The sequence below is a fragment of the Carassius gibelio genome, chromosome B7, assembly GCF_023724105.1.
Source record: "Carassius gibelio isolate Cgi1373 ecotype wild population from Czech Republic chromosome B7, carGib1.2-hapl.c, whole genome shotgun sequence".
Taxonomy (NCBI): Eukaryota; Metazoa; Chordata; class Actinopteri; order Cypriniformes; family Cyprinidae; genus Carassius; species Carassius gibelio.
Window position 1 is genome coordinate 20190686 of NC_068402.1, and position 21168 is coordinate 20211853.

The 21168-nt window shown below is 36.7% G+C and overlaps 2 protein-coding genes across 3 annotated transcripts in view; one reads left to right on the top strand and one right to left on the bottom strand.

The window, feature by feature from the left end:
* LOC127962080 (limb region 1 protein homolog) overlaps positions 1-11739 on the top strand; it is a 33132-nt gene extending 21393 nt beyond the window's left edge. For both annotated transcript variants that reach the window (XM_052561517.1, XM_052561518.1), the window contains 5 exons: positions 3844-3917; positions 4056-4146; positions 4474-4540; positions 7663-7824; positions 7998-11739. In XM_052561517.1, coding sequence (XP_052417477.1) covers positions 3844-3917; positions 4056-4146; positions 4474-4540; positions 7663-7824; positions 7998-8083 — 480 coding nt within the window. In that variant the 3' untranslated portion in view covers positions 8084-11739. The remainder of the gene's footprint in view (positions 1-3843; positions 3918-4055; positions 4147-4473; positions 4541-7662; positions 7825-7997) is intronic.
* rnf32 (ring finger protein 32) lies at positions 11439-20521 on the bottom strand. Its single transcript, XM_052561519.1, has 8 exons — positions 20499-20521; positions 19027-19282; positions 18799-18941; positions 16115-16147; positions 15878-16002; positions 15673-15781; positions 13816-13989; positions 11439-12054 (listed from the first exon to the last, which is right to left on the bottom strand). Exons 1-8 carry the CDS (start codon positions 20505-20507, stop codon positions 11839-11841), a joined length of 1065 nt encoding a protein of 354 aa, XP_052417479.1. The 5' UTR covers positions 20508-20521; the 3' UTR covers positions 11439-11838.
* Positions 20522-21168: the final 647 nt, after the last annotated feature.

Here is a 21168-nt window from a genome sequence, read left to right on the forward strand (position 1 = left end):
CATGACGCTTGACTGAAAACCCCCCAAATTACACTTGTCACAGTGTTCAGAGACGAAGGGCCCTCTTGACAGGCTGGTTAATGGTTTATGCGTTTGATGAGCTGGACTTGTGCCATGCTTAAGATCTCATGTAACCACGACAACCCAGCAGCGGTGTCTGCACGTCTGTTTGATGGTTTTTACGTCGGCCTGGGATGTGGCGGGGGAGGGCAGCATTCTTCAGAGAGATTGATGCGAGTTAAGGTAACTAGGTTAACGCCAGACTGTCCGATAAGGCAGGGCATCGTAAATGTGGCTTTGTGGTAAAGAGATCTAATGCAATGGCACTGCTTGCATTAAGCTGTCTGATGCACTGTTGCTAATGACTGCAGTAAAAGTCTTATTGCTGTCACTCCCCATGGATTCAGAATTATTGTCGATGCTAAAAACAGCCTCATTAATGTCCGTTTCTCATCCGAACTCGTATCTCACGTGTCATGCAGAGCAGAAAGAATGATGGAATGAGAAATGAGATGAGAGGGAAAGCGAGAGAGATCATATTTCTCTTTTTGACCTCTGAACCTTTGACAAGAGTCAACAGATGCCACTTACCTGTCAGTAAACATCTTTCTAAAAAAGAAAAAAAAAAGGCCTCTCTAATCCATGCTCTTTTTTTCTGTTATTATCCTTCATCAGAGGAAGCTGAGGCACATCAAAACATGCAGTGTAGTTAGGACACACCTGAAGGAAGGTACACACACAGATCTCCTTGAATTCGCTTAAAATCACAGGTGTTGAGCAGCGCCAACAAACACCTCACACAGCTCTAAGCAGAAAATTGGATTTGAGATACCTGTCCTGTTCAATAATATCAGTCAGTTTATGGCTGTAAGTTAAATGACAGTCAAGGATGGATGTGTAGACACACCGGCATACAGTCTTTGTCTGCAGAAAAAAATAATCCTACATTAAAAAAAAAAATAATCTTGTTGATTGATATCACTTTCGAGTCCATAAGTTTGCCTACCAATGGTATGAGACGAGCAGCTTTCACTGTGAACCAAATTATCATTACTAGCCAATCAGAATGCTTTGCTCTTCTAAACACAAGACATGCATAATAATATCCAATTGCAGAGTTGCAGCCCTGATGAATGGAGAAGTGTGACAAAAAGCTGCGAGGCACAATGGTCAATGATGTCCATCTAGCGCATATTTATATAGAAAAGCTAATTATAAAGCAGCGGAGCTTTTTAAACAGCTCAGAGTAATCATGCCATCTCCATAAGAATGATATGATTGCCAGAACATATTTACCGGGATTTTTGTAAAGGTCCTGTTCACACATGATCTCTTAATGGTAATTTACCAGTAAAGACTGTATGTGTGAAAGGGGTTAAACTCTCCCTCTGTATACACGCTGAATTTGTATTGCTTAATGTCATCTGGTGAAACAGTGTGCATTATGTCACTAGATTTGTAAGGTAAATCATTTATAAACCTTTGCCAACACAGGAGACTACATCAACCTATTGCTAAATATGCCATGTGTTGTACATCACGATTTCAAAATAAACATTTCTGCACGTGGCCAAATATTAAAATGTAATGGATTTAGACATCGTTTAATCACGCTGTAAAGTGAAACATCACCATTCTTCAGGTCAACCATACATTCATGAAAAAGAAAATCAGTTTGAAAAAAGAAAGCAATATATATATATATATATATATATATATATATATATATATATATATATTAGTGGTGGGCATAGATTAATTTTTTTAATCTAGATTAATCTCACTGTGATTAGATTGTGAGATTAGATTAATCTAGATTAAAATGGCTCATTCGAATTCTGCCGAAGGCACTCAGAATATGTGTGTTACCCAAATAAAATTGGCAAACATTAACTCTTTGAGAAGGGGTTCATCAAGCTAGGTGGTGCATTAGAAAAGGGGCTCATCTCCGGTTTCCAAAATGTATCACAAAGTGCTTGAAAAAGCTGTAAACACAAGGTGCAAAAAACATTACGCCTGTTTCACACCAATGTTTAAGTTTCTTTCAAGTTTGTAGGTGTCAAGGTACAGAAACTAAATAATTAAATGTAAAAAAGCACTGGATAGTCTTCAATGTAAAAATGAAATATACAATCAAACCTACATTTATTCAGACACCTTCAACATTTCTCACATTATTACAGTTTTGCTATATATATCAAAAATTATACATGGTTTCTGAATAATTTTTGGTTTGACTGTTAAAACTACAAAGTAATTCAGTCAAGAGCAGTGAGTGATTTTCTTTAATTTTCTTGGATTAACATTACAGCAGCCAGTGGCTAAATTAGGCGCAGTCACTTTAAGAGACGATGAACGCATCCAATATAATACACATCCCATTTTTTTCTCAACTGTTTACTTTCACTTAAGAAATATCTGACAGTTTTTTCGAGCATAATTTCCAAGGTGGATATTTTGACAAATTTTTTATGTATTTGTTGGCACAAGAGCAAAAATAAGCAAATTCGATGTTCAAGTGTTTTGAGACGCCTTTCTCTTCACAGAAGAGTTAATATATATATATATTTCAACTACTGGTGACATTTTAATATAGGGACCGATTCTCACTATTAACTAGTTGCTCATTAGCATGCCTATAATTAACATATTGGCTGTTTATTAGTACTTATAAAGCATGACAATATTCTACATCCCTAATCCTAAACTATACCTTAAATTAACAACTACCTTAATAAACAGAAAATTAGGAGTTTGAGGCAAAATTCATAGTACATGGTTAGAGAATTGGACCTTATAATAAAGCGTGATCCAACTACTAGCTAGCTATTCACTTATATAACAGTTTGAGTGTTTGATGATGTTTTATGAGCAGGTGTTTAGTTTAGCTTCTGCGGTTTTTCAATCACATGTAAACTTTCTTCAGGCCTGTCATCAATAACAGCAAGCAAGACTGGCATTATAAAATCTGGTTCAGATTTGATCTAATCCGGCTAGAAAGATCGTCATAAATATTTTTCTATGCTCTGTTGATTTTGAATTGGTCTGCTGTCAAATACACATCATTAGAATGAGAGCGGTGATTGATTCTTATTTTATTTTTCTTGCTTGTCAAGCCCAGACTAAAGTTGTTTTACATTGATAAATTATGTCAAATAAATGTTGGCTTTTATTGTAATAATTCCAATCTAAACCTTCAGATCGCGTCAATGACTTCAAAAGATATTAAAGGCCTGAGATTGAAAAACTTTGTTTGCCAGCGCATTTGTTTTTTTCACATTTTTCTCTTAATTTTTGGCAGCCATTCATGCTATGCAGCCTCTTACTGTAAGAGCTCCATTGCTTCTTTTTTTTTCTTCTGCTGCTTCTTTTTTGTTTGAACACCTGCTCACATATTATGTGTGTGTGAGCGGCGGTGAATTTAAAAAAGATTTCTTTCATCTGCTTCCATTCATTACTTCGCCAATTTCACTCTGTCTGTCCTCATTGGTGAGAGGGGAAACTTCGCTAATCTGAGCTTTATATGTTTTATTTCTTCATAATAGCGTTCACTCAGAACAGTTCCAAATATTTGTGCCGCTTTTTGCCTGAAGCACTGAGGTGTCAACACTGTAGTCTTATTTAGATTACACAGCTTCGGTTGTAACAGGAGCCTGTGTGTTGGGCACGTCGCTAAAACACGTCCACTACATGCAGTTACTCCTCTCAGTTCTGAACCTCAAACGTTGCCTTTGAGAGACAAATGAAAAATGTTCATATTCTGAAAGCATATTTTATGTGGAGGAAAATAAAATCAGTTTATGAAAATAACCATTGACAGTAACTTTCACTCTGTTTCTGCAGGAAGGAAATATTGGCAATGCCTCCTTATCCAAATTTGGAGTTGCCCAGGCAGTTATTGAAATCATTCTCATATTGTATCCTTTGCTGTGTGTGATAATCTAATGCTGCATAGGCTCCGGTCGAGTGTTTGATCACAGATTGTGTGTTTAGTGAAGGGATGTTGTGAGTGTGTTCTAGAGGAAAGAGCTGGGTTCGTCTTAACTCTTGAACAGTTATCTGATGGTCTCATCCGTGGTTGGCTTCTATAGCCTTCGCATCTTTCAGGAGCTCACACCCAGAAAGGACGACACTACCATGACAACGGTAGGATCTGCAACACTGCTTCACTTTTAAGGCCTGTTCACACTAGATTAAACCAAATGTATAAAACATTGACAATTTGTTGTGGAGTCAAATCGTTTCCAATTCTGAGAAGTTGAATTCTTGTCTTTTTCAATACCTAAATATGTTGTTAAGCATCTAAGCAATGGAAACCAAAAACAACACATTATTGCATTTTGTACTTAATGTTAAGCAGTTCAAGGATAATAGTTGTTTTATTTGAATTGTTTCTTAATCATTTTGCAAAAAATGTGGTCATGGTGCATTCAGTGGAAATGTTTCTTAGTCTAGTCTTGTCTTGTCTTGTAGATCATTGGTTGCTGTGTATCCATTCTAGTGCTGAGCTCGGCCTTGCCTGTCATGTCCCGAACACTTGGTAAGGTCCTCCTAACCTGCATATGTACATACACTGCCGTTTAGAAGTTTGGGATCAGTAAGGTTTTTCCTGTTTTTTAATGGAGTCACTTAAGCTCATCAAGGCTATATTTATTTGATCAAAATACAAAAAAAATAATATATGACCACATTATATATCATAGCAATTTCTTATATTGGTTTCTGTTTTTAATATACTTTAAAATTGTATTTATTTCTTTGAAGCAGAACTGAATTTTCAGGATCATTACTCCAGTTTTCAGTGTCCCATGATCCTTCAGAGATCATATATATCTAATATGCTGATTTATTATCAGTGTTGAAACTGTTGTGCTGCTTAATATTTTCTGGAAAGTGTTAATATTTTTTTTTTTTTTTTGATTCTTTGAGGAATAAAAAGTAAAAAAAGAAACAGCATTTATTCAAAATAGAAATGTTTTCTGTTTTCTAACAATGTCTTTACGATCACTTTTTATCCATTTAACACATCCTTGCTTAAAAAAAAGTATCAATGAAAAATAGGAAAGAAACATTTACTGACCCCAAACTTTCTATTTTGAATAAACACTGTTCCTTTTTAACTTTTTATTCATCAAAGAATCCTGAAAAAAAAATATCACCGGTCCCAAAAAAATATTAATCAGCACAACTGTTTCCAACATTAATTATAAATCAGCATATTAGAATGATTTCTGAAGAATCATGTTATGATGCTGAAAATTCAGCTTTGCTTCACAGGAATATATTTTAAAGTATATTAAAATTGTAAACTGTTATTTTAAATCGCAACAGTATTTCACAAAATTTCTTTTTTTTTTTTTCTGTGTTTTATTTTTTGGATCAAATAGATACAGCCTGGGTGAGCATTATAACATTTTTTTTTTAAATCATAAAAAACTTCCTGATCCCAAACTTTTGTACAGCAGTGTAAGCGTCTGTGTTTTTGGGTTACCATAAACATAGCATTAAACATTTGTTTGTGTTTGGATACTACCATTTTTATAAATTTTCCATTTATACTGATGTATAAACATACAGGCAGACTCATTTCCACTGTTAAGATTTAACAAGTTACATTCCAGCGGGATTTGCCATAGAGATTTTACACAAGAATGGAGTGAGAAAAAGGACAGAAGAACAGCCGTCACAATAGCTGCAATAAACAACATGGCAAGCTACAGACAGCTGTTCAAATAGCTTTGTGTGTATGTGTAAATGAATGAGTGAGTGAGTACAGTGACTCACTGGGAGCTTCAGAAACATATCAACATTTCTGCTGTGCTGCACTCAATAGATGAAAGGAGAGGTTGCTAGACGAATTAAAACACATTTACTGGCACATAGACTCAAACACATCCCCCGTGTGGAAAGATGGGAGTCCTGCAGAAATACTGTGTGTGTGTGTGTGCGTGTGTGTGTGTGTGTACAAATATTTGCAGGTTTGGCTATATCTGTGAGGTCCAAAATATCCTCTCTGTCGAAACATGTCCTCATTATCACTAATATAGTAAAACATGTTGAACGCTGACTAGTGAGCCAGACATCACTGGATAAAATCATGGAAAAGCTGAATCATGTTATTGTGGGGGTGATGTTTAGGGTCAGGGGTCGATATCATTGACCTTATATAAAACAACTGAAGGTCTATAAGATGTCCTCACTAATGTAGTGAAGTGTGTGTGTGTGTTTGTGTGTGTGTTTGTGTGTGTGTTTGTGCAAGACTGCAGGAGCCTGTTGAAAATGTGGGAAAGGCAAACTGACTTGTGTGACAGCACTGACTTTTACACACAGTTAACAACTCTCACCCTAACACTCTTCTTTTTAACAATATTAAACTCTTGATTGTTTTTTTACCTTTCTGAGAAGTAGGTTTCTTTATTTCACTAAGCCATTAAATGGGGTCACCTGAGAAAGAATTAGCTAAATAAGACATTTAATCATCGGTTAGAGAGTGCCATTCATCTAGAGTTTTATGCCATTGTTTTAATTGAACATTTCTGTCAATGACTAGCTGTTATAGACAGTTATATCTGTCTGAAGGTCTACAGATTCTATGTAATTAATTTACTTACAATAATGGTGTACATTTGACCACAGCCAAAAAATCAGGCATGCAGAAGAGAAACCTTTTGACATTAGAATTTTGTTCCGTTTAAATGTGATTCACTTTACAATTCCTTTTAAACGTTATAGAGCACAGAAACTGGCCATTGCTCTCATCAACTGGTCATCAAGTCTAGAAAAGCTCATTTAATTAAAGTAAACTGTTTAATTTATCCTTCTGCAGTTTTTTCTTCTTTTAGGGCTGGCGGAAAAAGAAAAAAAAACTACAAGGGATTTATCAAGGTGGAAATCCTAGGGAAGAAAAATTATTGGGGTAACTAATGATTATATTTGAGGATTTAAGTTTGAAGGGGCCATTGTTGACCTTTTGTGATTTTACTAGTGGATACTTCAGCTAAGCACATCTAACTTAGAATGAATATGTTTTGCCCACGAATTAAAACTTGACCCTTTAGTTTTTTTTTAGTTTTTTACCACTTTCAACAAACTGAATGGTGCTTGAGATTTTGGATGATAACACTGAAGTTGTTTTAAGTTATCCTCAGGAGTCAGCCTGTTGTACCCAATGTTTTATTTAGAGGTAGTCCAGAAAAAGGTTGAGTTATAATGTTACCTAAAGGAGCACCCAAAAGCATGAGAGGAGGAAAAAAAATAGATTTTTATGCTTTACAAATACCATTTCAGAGTGCAACTTGTTGTTTCAGAAAGAATGTATTATCTGATGACAATAAACAAGCTTCATTCTAACTGAAATATGACAGCAGATGGTAAATGTCAGACTTGCTTATCTAGAATGTGGGAAAAGATACTTTATGATGTGGTGTAATCAGATTAAGATGGAGCTGCAGTTCTTGAAGTGTCGTTCAGAATGGCCTTCTTTTTTATCGTGTCTTCATCACGAGCCCTCACCTGCTCTTTCAGTCCTTTCTTTCCAACGAACCATCTTCCCCTTTCTTTACTCTTTGTTTCTATTTATGCTTGAGACTTTTTAAGACACTCCCACCTATTGAATGTCAAAAAATAGTCAAAAATCATTTTTCTGTGTCTTACTTGCTGCAGGAATAACAAGGTTTGATCTCCTGGGTGATTTTGGACGATTTAATTGGCTTGGAAATTTTTACATCGTACTTTCCTACAATCTTCTGTTTGCTGTGGTAACCACATTGTGTCTGGTCCGAAAATTCACATCTGCTGTGCGAGAGGAACTCCTCAAAGCCCTCGGTAATGTATTCTGCTCACATAATCTCTTTTTATGCTCATGTCTTTGTGTCTATATATTCAGGGCAGTGCAAAAAATACATACTGTAGTTTTAGTTTTGAAATGCTATATTATCTGTCAGTCTGTAAGAGTCAAAATGTCCAAATGTTTCAAATATGCACCTCTTTGGTTTCAGGTCTGGATAAATTAAATCTGTCCAACAGTACGACAGATGCAGAGTCGGGGAAACATGCTGTCAACGGGCATCAGAAAACTCAGTGAGAACAAAATCGAGCCATTTTCACACAAACTCATGTGTATGCAGTTGGCGTCTTTATTTTAAGAGTACTGTGGTATTTAGTCAGAGAGTGGAAGTGTTTAGTCTTTGAGAGGTCAACCTACAATACAGTAGTGTAGTGTAAATACCTCTGTACCTCACTCCAGAATGCTTCCAGCTTCACAAATGTTTCATTCGGGTTAGTAGTGTTTGTTCATCAGCTTGTAAATGCTTTCATTTCAATTCTCTTAAGTGAAAGCATGTTTTTTTTTTTTTTTTTGCTGATCTGCACGCCTAAAAGGCCTCCTGACTGCACCCTTCAGTGAGGGATTATTATTATTATTTTGATTTATCTATGATTCTTTCTCTAGTTTGATTAGGGGAAATATTAAGCTGTTTGCCAAGCTGATCATTTCACGTTTAATGAAGGATGCATTAGTCTCAGTTAGGGCTTATAATTTTCCTCAATTATAGTTTGATTGCATTTCGTGCCCTCGAAGATCAGTATTTTGTAAAGTTAAATAGACCTTGTTAAAAGAAATGGGTTTAGTTTGCATAAAAACAGCACACAAATGACATAAACATGTTTGTTAATGACAAGAGAGGCACACACAATATTATTACTAATACTAGAAGCTACATTCTCCAAATGCAGAGTGGTCAAATTGAACACTGGCAAAGAAATTGTTGCAGTGAGTCTAACAGAACATAGATCTCAATTTAAGTTATAGATGCTTTAATGCCAAATTAACTGGTTCTTATGCAAATGGGGCACATTACAAATTCAGTTAAAAAAAATCTACAAGCAAAACACGATGGCCAGTCACAATGACAAATACTAATAGTAAGCAGCAGTCTATAGCTGTCTAATGTTTTGTTTGAATTTTGATGTGTAAGTTTGTAAGGAAGTTTAGTAATCAGAAAACTTGTTGTTCTTTGTCTGCCATTGCATATGTTTACATTCACTTGGTTAAAATGAAGATCAATTATAATTTACATGTTGATTCATTATAAATGAGGAAGCATTATGATTTTAGTTTCCTCATGCTTTACTGTGACAATTCAGGTTTGTTGGAAGTGACAGAATTAAGTAATGGGAATTGACGAGGAAACTCCCCGAAACATGTGCCTTACTCACAATATTGGCATATACTGGGTAGTATTACAATATTACAAAGAGTGGAGGAGCCTACCTGCCAAATTTCTTCTTGTACTGCAACTGCTCTTGTTTTCATTGGTAGGCAAGGTTCAGATTATGGGAGTCCCATTATTCGAGTCACTACCAACAACCAGCCTAATATGTTACTGTGTTTACTTGAACTGGTTGTGGCAGATTGTGTTTTGGGATGTTGCCACCTGCCAGTCACTCTTCGCAAAATCACCAAAATGATTTAACACGTGTAATGGAGTGTAGTGTATTGTAGTCTTGTACAAAATTGAAAAGACAGCAGAGAAATGCTGTTCTACTGTCGTAGGAGTAAACTGCACCAAATATATGGGAGAAGATGAGGCACAATCTTGGGATATGCTTCCTGTGCCTGTACTTAAATCTGCTGCTGCTTCCTTCACAACATTGGATCCTATACTATGCTACATGTACTACGCAAACCGACAGCATACTTCCAATAACATACATCCTTTTGACTTGGTTTTTACTGCAGAGCTTGTAAGGATCTATATATTTGCCTTATTTCAACATCACTAGCGAAACAGCCTTCACAACATCTAGTCTGTACCTCGCAGCTGCTTTGCTTTCTGCAAATGGCAGATTATCCGTGAAGATATCTGTATGTTTTTCCACTCACTCTCATGCTGGATTTTAAGCCAGTTCAGTCTGTTCAGTCGAACAAAATACCGGTCTACACAGATCGGTGGCTAAACTCTTACATTATGTAGGATCTTGATTATAATGGCTGTGAAAACAGGACTGCAGCGCCACATCAGTCTGATTCACATCTATGAAAGCTTATTGTGAAGTCCGAGCGGAGTCCGTTGTCATTACGCGTGTAGAGCGCAGCACGACTCATTGAAGGGTCTCTTTTGTAGCTATGAAATACAGTGTCATAGAAGCTATTTTGGTTTGTTTTTATTTTTGTCTAAATGTTACTGATTATACAGTTAATGTTCAATATGTTAAGTATAGTTTCCAAACATTCCCATTCTGATGACAAAACCAATAGGCTAAAATAACATCAAATCATGATGTTTTGGCCAGTCCTGACATTTCTCTTAAGGGTTTATGTAAAAGCTGAACGGACATTCTGTGTGCAGTCTTCAGTTTTCATCTCTTTAACTATGGCAAGCCTCATAATAATGTAAATGGTGTATTTACATGTATATACAGTATATTTCTTTGTTTTATTTTTGTAGAATGTAGATATGAAGTGGCCTTTGAGCCTCGTTCATACTATGCTATCTGTGGAAAAGGCCAGACAGTTATTAATTCAGTTGTTAATTATACAAAACAAACAAAACAAATCACCTCTGATGCCTTAAACAGGCTTTCTAGGCTTTTTTGTTTTTGTCTCCTGTTGTCCAGTATTTAGGAGACAAGTTATGCATGTGTGAGATGTGCAAGTGAGTGAGACCGATTATTAGTTTGTGTACCTTTTTATTGACTTATTCACTGTGAATCCCTCGTGTGATTGTCAATAACATGGCGTATCTTTTCACTCGAACTGGCCAAAGTCAAAAGAAACTATCAGGGCACTGATACTGAATATTAAAGTTTGGGCAGAAATCATTTTAAGAAATGGATTGAGTCTGCAGAGGTCTAGGATTCACATGAGGGACACTGGATTCAAAGCCTGTGGAAAGGACATTTAAAAGTGGACACCTCAGTGGGTTCTGGGCTGTTGTGTGCTTTTCATTGTCATGGATTTAAATATGTTGCATGTAAAATATCTTTTTCTTCCTGTTGATTTGCACAAGGAACATTTTGTAAGAAGGTATCTGGGGAATAAGTGTATTATGTCAATAGTTGTGTCACTGAAGTAAATTTATAATGTTTTTTCTTTTTTTGTGTGTATGTGTATTATACTTTAATGTCACAACTTTTATAATGCCAGAGCATCTTATATTATTATTACCTATATAATACTACATTCTTTAATGCTAAATTCTACTCTTTGGCTTTAATCGAATTGGTTTTCAAGGAATATTGCTGTTGCTTTATGCAGGACAAGGTCAAGGACTGGTGTGTCAGTTTGTGTCTTGGGTTTCTCAAAATAGAGACATTTGCAGTGATACACTAAAAAGAACTGAAAGAAAAAGAATGCAGATTCATTCCATATTCTATAATCTGCTTGTCTGTACAAAATTGGCACAAGAGTTACAAAAAATGTAGTACATCAAAGATGCTGTGGTATATCAGTTTATTAGTCTGTTGAACTGTTGACAGCGTTTCACTAGAAAGTGTCCCGTCTACATCAAATAAACTCGTTCGTTCATGAATTCTAATCTTCAGATCCCAAGGGAAAGCTTAATTCTATTTCCATTTTTTCCTGTTGCTTCTTTTACATGTGTGAATGTATTTTCAGAATGTTTTCTCTCTTGTGTTTGTAGAGTTTCATTGCATATGTTTGTGAAGCAAAATGTTCAGATTGTCTTTAGTTTACTTTGTATTTCATTTCAGTTTACAATAAAGTGACTTTTGACCATTTTTACTGTACTGTTTGATGATGTAGAATCACAATGTGGAAGATGTTTAATTTGTCTCATGAAATAGAACATCAAGACAGTCTACTAAATATCCTGAGCTCTAATTTGAAACAAGCATTTTAGAATAGTGTGACCGGCAGAGAGGGCATGTGGGCTTCACCTCATGGCAGAAAAGCTCAAAGGCTTGCAGACAGGGTTCGTGGAAGAGATGGGAACAGGACAATAACAGGACATTCCTGTCTTCCTTAGATGAGCCATTTTGTGAGCCCAAGGGATTCAGGCAAATGGGGCAGTCCTGAACGCCACGCTGGACAGCCTGGTGGAAGCAAGAAAAACAATCATGTGTGATTGTGTAATTGAAAGAAGTCATTTCAGTCTTAGGAACCGGCAGCAGTAAACACGTGACTATAGACAAACAGTAATATTGCTAGTGAGAATTACACAATGCTTAAATGCATGTCCATCCAGTTGCTTTCAGTAAGGTGCTGAAATGTCAACTACATAATATATGTCCTACAGTATCCATTTGAAAATGTTACCCATGGCCTGTTACGATCAAACGTTAACTATGCACTATCCGTAAAATGTGCTGTCGGGGACAATTCTTGACTTTTAAGAGACTATAACCATTCAAAATGCACAGTGATTAATGCTGCCAAGACACCACACTGACACTCAGAGCAATCAGAAGTGCCACTCAATTAAATTGCTGCTCTGCATCTGTTGATCAGACGACCATTTACTGTTTTCATTCCTCTATCACCATTAATTCTGTTGATCGAGATTGAACGTAAGTGACTATGCCATGCTTGGTGCTAATTAGTGCTAGATTTCATTGCTAAATAAATTAATTAAAAATGTTATTCTTCAAAAAGAAAAAATCCGAATCAATCAGCATATTAGAATATTTTCTCAAGAAAAACACTGTAGCCTAGAGTAACAGCTGTTCAAAATTCAGCTTTGCCATCACAGAAATAAATAATTTTAAAATTTGTTTTGTTTATTTGCAAAAACTGTTCTCATGTTTTTATTGTGTTAGTTAGCTGTATTTTCAGTCATTTTTTAACCTATTCAAAATAACCCAACTGCAGTTTGATTGAGATTAATTGGAATGCACAATGAAAAAACAGTTAATTTTTTTTTTACTTTATCTGATCAATAAATGCAGCTTTGGTGAGACTTTTTACAAGAACTTAAAAAAATCTCAATTATTTAAAAAATGTATTCTGACTGGTAGAAATGTTAATTTGTATTTAATCACCATGCTTCTATTATTCCCTCATGCAGATTTTATTAACAAGCCTCTGAAAGGCTCCTGTGAAATGAAAAAGCATGCCCGTGAACAGACACACACCTCGTGTTCCATGAGAGTGTTTTCCTGCTCCATTATCAGGGAAAAATGATTAGCAGATTTATGACCGCTGTGTGCGGCTCGTATCACAGTCGTGTCTGACAGAAGGTAGGTGTGCAGCCATAATCATTAACTGACTGTCAAGCTTCCTTTATTCAGCAAAGGCCAATCGCTTCGCACGAGAACATTTCATAATTGTTCGTTTTGTTTGTCTGGGTGGGAACAGGTTGGTTCTGACTTGAACTCTGCTAACTCTAGGTTGGAGAGTCTCAAGTTATCTGCCCGACCTTTCATCCAGAAGATAAAAAATGAGCGTTTTTCCTTTTTTTGTGGATCACTGCCATTGGCTGCCTCAACACAATAACAATGAGGCCCACTGAAATGCCAAATCTTGTCTTCAGCTCGCATGTAATGAAAGGCTAGGCGTGCATTATCCGCGCAGCTTGTGTTTTTTAGTAAACACGGTGGATTATTTCCACTCATTCATTAGCAAGGTAAACAATCATCTCTTGGAGGGTTTGATACTGTTGAATCGGAACATCTGTGCCGCCAGTGCGGCTCGAGCGCTCCGGGACAGGTGGCGGCACGTTGGAGCGAAGGGCAGGACGAGGAGCGACTGCAGAGAGGGATTAGAGGCATTGATGAGCTGCTCTTTTATAAAAGTAGACTGGTATTTCAGTCTCCGTCTGCATGTGTGGGTGAAGGAGCAGCGGCATTATCACAAACCTTCTCTTGAGCTTCCAGCCAGTCCTTATCCTCCATTTCAGAAACACTGGTGTACTTGTCGTCGAAGCGGCGCAAGATGTCGTGGCTCGAGGCCACAGAGCGATCGATATCGCTCAGGAAGGCTTCCACGTCTGTGCTGCATGACCGCACCAAGCTGTCGTTCATCTCCTGAAACTGATTAAGGAAACGAATTACATGAAAATGGGTTTAAGGCAAACTGATGTTCCATCATAACATAGATCAATTCTGAGTCTTGCGCTGACAATGAAAAGCTGCGAACAGCCAGATCAATAGCAGTATGAATGGATGTATGAAGGAAACTTTCTGGACGATCCCAGAAGTTGACCTGCAAGATTAAGCATGCACAGGTACGCACATACATCCTGTGGCGGCTATCGCAGCGAATGACATCAGTGCTTTCTTTATAGCTGTATTTGATCAGTAATTAAACAGACGTTAAGCGTTCCACAGAGTTCAAACGTAGACCTTCCTAAAAAAGGACAAACAACACTTGGCAGTGTGAACTCTGCCTCCTTGCATTCAAGGAAAAAGAGAGGGCAGGTACAATCAATCATAATGTCACCAATTTAACTTTCTAATATGTTGACTTAGTGAGGCACCTGAGGAAAAAAAACGAGCGACTAGTTGATTGAAAACCTATCTAAGAGCAAAGCGATAAGCATACTGCATTCTTTCTCTCTTTGTTCCATTTTGTTTAGCTGGTTAACTGCTTCCTGGTGTGCCAAAGGTCCAGACAAACATGCGAAAAAACAGAAATTCATGTTACATTCCTAAAATTCCATGTAATACCATGCCAATGTAATATCATGACACTAGCAAAACCAAGATTATGGATCTAAATCACAAACGTATACCTTGAAAGCAATCTAAGTTACACTAACAATATTAAACTTAATTTATATAACCCCTTTCAGACAATGTAGCTCAAAGAGTTTTACAATAAAAAAGCATTACAAGCAGCACTTCACATGCAAAAAAAGTAAATACCATAATAATAACACTTCAAAATTAAACATATGATACATCGATAATACATAGAATGCTTTAAAAAAAAGAAATGTGCTAATTAAAAGCTTAAATACTTTTTTTTTTTTTTTTATCTTTCCATTAAAATTGTTAGTGATCTTTGGATAAGGTATTTGCTAAATTAATACATTTGATGTAAATGTAGATCATTTCCTCTTTTCATAATCTAACTTGCCTTGTCAAGAGAGCACTTGGCTATTAGTTGTTTAGCAATCAACTGAACAACTAAACGTTAAAAATGGAAATAAAAAATATATTTAACAACGCTCAACAGTATACGATACTGTCACAGAGGTCAGTGCATACATCTGTATGCTTTTAAATAAGCTTTTCAAAGCAGTTCGAGAATATGGCTTGGAGTCTGGAGTAGTGCTGTCAGTTCCAGAACCGTAACCAATACTTGACAGTTGATGCCTCACTAGATGGCAACCTTTTCTTTCCCTGGGCTAATGCTGTGTGGGACGATGAGGGGGGTGTCAGCGAGGTCCCTGACCAACAGCTTCTAACCACCTTCACCTGCTATCAGTACCCTGCACTCTGAAGGGTCAAAGAGGGCATGAAAACTGCTAGGAAAAATGACTTTTTGAAACAAACCTTAATTTCTCAACTCCCAAATCTTGTACAAAATTAAATATTTTTCAGTTGGGGCTTTCCTCTCTTGATTTTGCAGAATAATAAATAAAAAAAATCCCAACATTTTAATAGTTTAAAATATTATATCAAGAAAACAATAATGTAATTAATGAACTAAAAATGACCGAAGTGTCAATTAATAGACTAAAATTGTCATAATGTCTCAATTAATGTTACCTTTTTTTCAAAGAATACTCGTCTTAATTGTTGGTCTTTCGGGGGCACATACTTCTTTATGTTGCGGTACCATTTGCGAACAAGGTAGCCACGCCAGAATGCCTGTATTCTGAGATTTGTCAAATAAAAAGCACAAGAAAACAATGACAAGATTGGGAATGAGAGCAATGTAGATTGTCCAGCCGCATGAAGGTTACATCTTTACCTGACAGCACACTTTTCGCGATAGAGACGAGCACCATCGTAAATCACCCTGGTCTCATACTGCTCCGTCCTGCACATTGGGCAGCTCTTCCTGCCTGAGAACTTCTCAAAAGACTTCAGACACACCTGAAATTAGTGACACAAAGTAACTAAATCACAACCTCGGAGTGATTTTCATAAGGTGTTATCAAAGTCTCAATGCCAATTAATGATGAAGGAAGGATCTGTAATGACTTACTTTGTGAAATACATGAGAACAGGAGAGTAGCACCTAAGTAAGGACCACAAAAAACATAATTAAAGAAAAACAATAAAATACTGTCCTTTAATTAGCTATTATATAAAAACATTTAGTTGACCAAATGCCAAATGTAGAATGCATGAGTTCCAGCATATTGCTCAAAAATATAGCATGGTAATGAATCGATCATTGTGGCCAGTGTGTTTATGTACAAAAAGATGTGATGTTCTAGATTAGTCACCAGAAACAGCAGCTGAGAGTATATGTATACTGTCAGTCTGATAATCTACATGCATTCAGTCTCCATTAGACTGTATTCAAGCGTAAATTTCTCAGACCAAGTCAACAAACACAGGAGCAGATGAAGCATCTAGCTTACGTCAACAAACACAAAAGTTCCAAACTTAGTTTTATATATTTATATTATATTCATATTTCTCAAATCAATTTGTATTATGTAGATAATAATATTTCAGACTTTCAATATTATTTTGTTAATGCATAAACTGATCTACTTGCATGCAGTTTATTAATCTTCATCTCTACAAAAAAACTATGTTTATGCCAATAATAATTATTTTGAGAATCATACCTCAAACTAATACATAGCTAAAATATTTAACAAATTATAATATATATTAATAGAATTATACCAATTAACACTGCTGTTTAAGCACAGTGCTTTACGTCTTTTTTTGCCACATCTTAGTAGACTAATATTCACATCATGTGACTAAGTGTAACGGGGAGTCAGAGACGTTTGGATCCAGTTGCAGTATATTTATTGGAGAATGGTCAGACAGGCAGTAATCAGATAACAGCGTTGAGAATGTCAAAGGATATCCAGAAAGAGAAACAATACCAGGCAGAGGTCAGGACAGGCGGTATAAACAAGCCAAGATCAGACACGGAAGGAACAAACACAAGGGAAACACTCAGAAATGTCAGACTGGGCTAAACAAGACGCAATAACTGAGAGTCCAAACACAGTATATATAGAGGAGTGGTAATGGGGAACACCTGGTAGTGATTAGCCCTAGGCACAGGATTATGGGAAATGGAGTTCATGGGCACGCCAGCTGAGGATCGTGACACTAAGGTATTTTAAGATATTTTTAAGATATTTTTAAGATATTTTTATGGCATCTGAGATCTCTCTGACCCTCCCATAGACATCAAGGGTCCTTAAATAACCAATGTCCAGAAACGTAGCAAGAAGATCGGTAAAATAATCCACGTGACATCAGGGGTTCAACAGTAATTTTACAAAGCAACAAGAATACTTTTTGTGAAAAAATAAAATAATTACAACTTTATCCAACAATTCATCTCCTCCGCGCCAGCCCTAGCACCATTTTGGAGAGTATCCACTGAAGTATGCTGTTCTGTGTCAGCTGTGCCATGCAGTTTTCTATGTTGTTTGTGCTTTGATTTGAAATGAAAACAATGTATCCGTGTGGTGCGGCTTTAGCTTCGTAAAATTACGGTTGAACCCCTGATGTCACATAGATTATTTTATGTAGGATCATGTAAGGACCCTTGATGTCTATGGGAGGGTCAGAGAGCTCTCAGATTACAACAAAAATATCTTAATTTGTGTTCTGAAGATTAACTAAAGTCTTACGGGTTTGGAATGATACGAGGGTGAGTAACTAATGACAGAATTTTCATTTTTGGGTCAACCATCCCTTTAAAAACCATGCTGTGTATTGTAAATAACAATTTTTATACTTTAAATAATTGTATAAGTAGTAAAACAACACAAACGGGGCAAAAAAAAGGTTTTAAGTTTAGAAACATTTTGAGTCTCCCCTCCCTTGCCTCACACTGCTTTGATCCAAATGCCTGCTTTCCTCTTTTACATCACCTACACACACACAAGTTCAGTGAGAGAGAACAAAGTTGATAGTTGTGGAACTCCAAGGCTGTCAAGGTTATTTCATTCACTGAAACATTGGATGAAGTGATCATTTTTTTCCTTAATACAGATGATGCCAATGTATTCTTCGATGAGTCCGCTATATTAGCAATAATAACATTATCTGTTTGACGAAAAGGGTTGCCACGTTTTAATAAAACCCACCCAATTGCTACTCAAAACTAGCCCAAACTAACTGTGTTTTGAGGGGGTCCCGAGGTAAAAAATGCGTTCTGGGGGCTAAAATACACGTTACTGGCATCGCTTCAACTCACGGTCATGAAAAACAACCGACGGCAACAGTGATAAAGTAACCCAAATCAAAGGGAAACCATGGACTTGGCAACACTGTGACAGATAGTAACATCTCCAACAGACATGAGCACTTTCGCGGCGCGACCACAACTGCTTGACATTGTTTAATTTGACATGGTCTCCCTGCTGCACTAATAGTAGTAAGCCATTCCTCTGTGTTACAAGTACAATTTTAGCTGTATTATTTGTATCCCTTTCAAAAATTGTTCGAAATTTATTTTATTTTTTTTACATTTCAAAACTCTTTGGCTGTATGTTGTTGACAAATTTTGTAAAATAAATTGTAAAATGTTGGGATTGCCCAATTAATCACATAGGCTAAATAGCCTCTTTTGGCTCCAAACGTTGACAACTTTGTTCATTTTGTACCAACAATAATCATAGCACTTAACTGTCTGAAAAAACGAGAGGGCACATAAGTGGGCACGATGCATCTGAATGCAGTTACCTGTGGTTGGAGATGAAAGTCCTCCCTGCATATCACACAGGGCTGGGTTGAGTCTCCCTCCTGGATGGACCTGGTTTTGACCTCTGCCCACTCCTCTGCTGTTAGTCTTCTTGAAGGAGCTGCCACCAGACCCATCCTTTGGGCTGCATCAACAGCAACAAATGAATATTAGCCAATGTGGGCTTTCAGCAGTAGCTTACCTAAACATGAAACACAATCACAACTTACCAAGAGTCAGAGGTGGAGGGCCCCGATCCAGCACATACTCTCTCTCCTCTTGTCCTTGTGTCTGCTCAGGACATATGATGCTCTGCCTTCGGTTGTGATTTCTGTGCTTCCTACTAACATGTGCTGCCCCACATGAAGCGTTTGATATGGGGAGGTTACGGGGAATTTTTCGAACAAGAACGCTTCGTGTGATATGGTCCTGTAGTGCTACAGCTGCTAGAGTCAGCCTCCCGCGCTCTGCTTTACAGCCGAATCCCTAAGGAACATGGAGCTGTCAAACTCAGTTAATCCACTGAAACCAGTTTAGACTTAATGGTCTACTGCTGCATGAGGGCAAGAAATAAGTTTCCATATTGATGGCAATCCCAATGTAACTGTGTAATCTGATTAAATAGCCTTTTTGTCAAGGAATCTACTTCATAATTCACTGAAATTGAATTATATTAAAGTGGATTCAATGTTTTATTTTTTGTTGTTGTTGTTTTTTTTTATCAATGACGTCTACATATTTCTTAATGGTTATTAAAAGTGTGAAATGGGCTGATATTTATTCTCTGTGTCCTGCATTTGATGAGTACTCAGTCATGACAAACATTCTTGAAACGGAAGCGCTCATGAGCAAAGATGCCAGCCGTCAGGTCACATACTTTTGTGGGGTCCTTCAACAGTCGATCATCGTCCACTAAGATGAATGGCAATGCTAAGGAATTACAGACCTAGCTGGCTTTTTAGTCTTGGTTTAACTATAGACGAATGGCTATGAAGCATTTCCAAATTTTAACCCAATATCTTCAGTCCAGTTCAAACAAATCTTTAAACTTAAACCTGTGTTCAAGAGCTGCGCTGAAGTCTGTCATACAGATTTGGAGAGTCTGGGAGTTTGAGACTGTGTGTCTTACAGCAAGTTCCTTTTTTATGAGAAGATTGCATGTTGTTAAATTGAACGTTGCGTCATATGCCAGTGATTTATAAGCACCAACAATGGTAGATTATATTGTTATGATGATGATGATAATGATTACAGGATTAAATGAGCATTACTGAATTCGTAAAGCAGAAAAGATTTTTAGTCACCAGCCTCATAAAACGGTCACGATTATAGGATTTTAAGTAACTATTATGCAGTTTATTTTACAGCGTCAATTTATCTTAGACCTGTGTCTCACAGAGATTAGCCTACAAACAGTTTACGAGCATTGATATATCTATGCTTACGAGAATTTGCGAATGTGTCGTTGATATGGCGGTCATTTGTTTACCGTGGCAACCTAACTTTACACCTGACTGTCTCGGAATCAGGACAGTAACCAAAAGAGATATCAAGATCGCGGAGACAAACGTTATCTTAAATTATGATGCGCAAAATAAGCAGGGACGCATTTTGATAAATCACTTACAAGTCACCCTCTCAAACTAGCTTAACAACGCAGAGATGATCCTCAAAAAGAGTAAAGAAAAGCAAAGCACCTCACCCGCGGCATCGCTGTCCACAGAAACAGTGTTTACTTGGTCGCTACGCAACGAAGTTCCATTCAACTCGGTGTGACGTTCCCACGAACTCAACTCGTTCTCCTGATTGTCAATAGATAGATCTGATTACGAGTGATGAATTGAATAGTAGAAATAGCTTACTTTTAAAATGTTAATTTAGATTCAAAAAGTTTTTAAAACAATTGCTATGAGGTTTGAAAACAGTTATGTTCATTTTTAATATGCACTCATAAATGATTATTTGACTAAATAAATGAAGAAACAAGCATGTCAAGTTTGTGGATTTCGTTTAAACCATTACATAATTACAACAGCACAAAGAACAGTCTACCTCAGTCTAAGAATTAGCTAAATTATTCATCACAATGGTGAACAAATGGTGAAAACAGAACATTAAACACTAACTGTCCTTTTTTCTTAACATAAAAAAAAAAAAAAACATTCACTCCTCTATTCCCTCACTGGGAAAACCTTCATTTTTAAATCAGTTTCGGGGTAGAGTTTGCACTTAATTAGTCAGGGAGGGAAAACCATGTTCAGTGTAGGCCTACAATGTTTGCAGTGTTTTTACTCTTAAAAATAAAGTTTCCAAAAGGACGTTTTACAGAAATGCCATTAAACAACCATTTTTGGCACCCCAAAGAACCTTTC